The sequence below is a fragment of the Trichinella spiralis genome, assembly GCF_000181795.1.
Source record: "Trichinella spiralis strain ISS 195 chromosome Unknown Scfld6141, whole genome shotgun sequence".
Taxonomy (NCBI): Eukaryota; Metazoa; Nematoda; class Enoplea; order Trichinellida; family Trichinellidae; genus Trichinella; species Trichinella spiralis.
In genome coordinates, this window is record NW_003533080.1 from 1 (window position 1) to 1,646 (window position 1,646).

Genomic DNA, 1,646 nt, shown 5'->3' on the forward strand with positions numbered 1-1,646 from the left:
CAAATAATTAAGTTGAACAGCAAACCACGTCCTACGATTTATACGGGGTGACTACTCCGACGTCCGGGAGTACTTTGGAGAAGATTTATCGAAGCTGGGAATGTACTTCAAGCCAAGTGCCGAATTAAATACCGCTTTTCATAATGGCGGTTGGACTTTACATTATGTGTATTATGAAATTTTTATCATCGGGGGTAATATGTGTTATGCGATGATGTTCATTAATCATAGAAAGTGCTTTTGGAAATTTGTAAAATTAAAGTAATTTTGGGCAATTGAAATGTAAATTTCGTTTAGAGACATTGGTTTCAAAAAATATTTAAAATTAGCAGTAAATTAATGTAGGTAAAACATAGACAGTGCGGGAAATCACATTTCTCAATAGTTATTTGTAAATATACAAAGTAGAAAAGTCAATAGTAAAAGAAGAAACAGTTAATACAATGAAAAAATTCCACTGAGAAATTTTTGATCAAATGTTGCATAATGTAATTAAAAATTTAGACCAATGAAATAAAAAATAATAGTAGCTAATTGAAGCAGAAAAATTTTAATCATTGAAGAGTTCAGACGACACAACCAATGCCATTACGTCATAACTGCATTATACCAGTTCTTAAAAATAATCATTTTAATATCATGTACAGGGATTAAACCTTCTAGTGTCTACATATGTAGACAGGTGCCCGGATGAGGGTTAAACCAACAAAGTAGTTGTCGATGAAATTAATAAAATATGGTGGTTCGGTTCTTCATGTGGAACTGTTTCAAATCAATCCAGATATGTCCATGTGAATAGGTTCTGAAGCATCCTCGCTTCCGTTTAAAACTTGTTTAACGCAGCATTTTAATTGTAAAAAGTGGAAAGCTCTACTTATTTACATTTTCTATGCGTGGTTTCATGTGAGTTTGCTTAAATTATCTTTCCTAAAGCAAATTATCATAACAATCATAATTAATATCAACGTTGGTTAAATAAAATTTTGAATAAGCTGAACTTGATGAAGCTTCAACAAGTAATGGCGCATTTTTTATCAAACTGCTTTATTGAATGTTCTAGAATGGAACTCAACTGATGAAGAAATGATGAAGTTGCTTCTTTTCACTTGGTTGAATGAACTGATGATGGTTTTTTATATTAAGATTTGAAATTTTTGTCAATTTTGAAATGTTTTGATAATTCATGATAAAGTTATTGATTTGTGTAAATTTGCAATTTTTTCGATTAAATTTAATCGAAGATAAAGCAGAATTTTTCAGAAAACCTTATGGCCTGGTTTGAATTTGAAAACAGATTTGTGAAGAATATAATTGCAAAATAGATCTAGCTTCTAAGGAATTTTTCTAGCAAGAAATTAAGCTCTGTTGCAATGTAATAATTTTCAGGCTTCTTTGACAACGTATGTTATTATTAGAATGTTTTTTCTTCTTGAACTGTAAGTTCTGTTCTGTTACAGCAATTTCGTCATTACCCGTCAGCTCATCGCCAGCAGGCAATCCAAACTCACAGTAAATAATAGTGAAAAGCTTTTGTTTACAAGGGTCTTTGAAGAAATAATAAATAGCAAGCCAAAATATCATTTCCCGGAAGTTAAGCTGAATTGTAGAAGTAAAATGTGCCCTTTAATGAATAGTGAAATAAAAAT

The 1,646-nt window shown here is 30.8% G+C and overlaps 1 protein-coding gene across 1 annotated transcript; it reads left to right on the plus strand.

Annotated features, from left to right (window-relative positions):
• The first annotated feature begins 100 nt into the window (after positions 1-100).
• Positions 101-1,302, plus strand: Tsp_15287 (cardiotoxin-6). Its single transcript, XM_003366346.1, has 5 exons — positions 101-216; positions 564-612; positions 648-696; positions 1,061-1,128; positions 1,261-1,302. The coding sequence occupies exons 1-5, from the start codon at positions 101-103 to the stop codon at positions 1,300-1,302; spliced, it is 324 nt and encodes a 107-aa protein (XP_003366394.1).
• The last annotated feature ends 344 nt before the right edge of the window (positions 1,303-1,646 follow it).

Bases quoted from the DNA above. Each gene is read 5' to 3' on its own strand.
- Tsp_15287 (XM_003366346.1), top strand. From the start codon at position 101: ATGTACTTCAAGCCAAGTGCCGAATTAAATACCGCTTTTCATAATGGC. The intron at 613-647 runs GTTCTTAAAAAT...TATCATGTACAG, and splicing joins GTCATAACTGCATTATACCA to GGATTAAACCTTCTAGTGTC. The intron at 1,129-1,260 runs GTTTTTTATATT...AGAATTTTTCAG, and splicing joins GGTTGAATGAACTGATGATG to AAAACCTTATGGCCTGGTTT.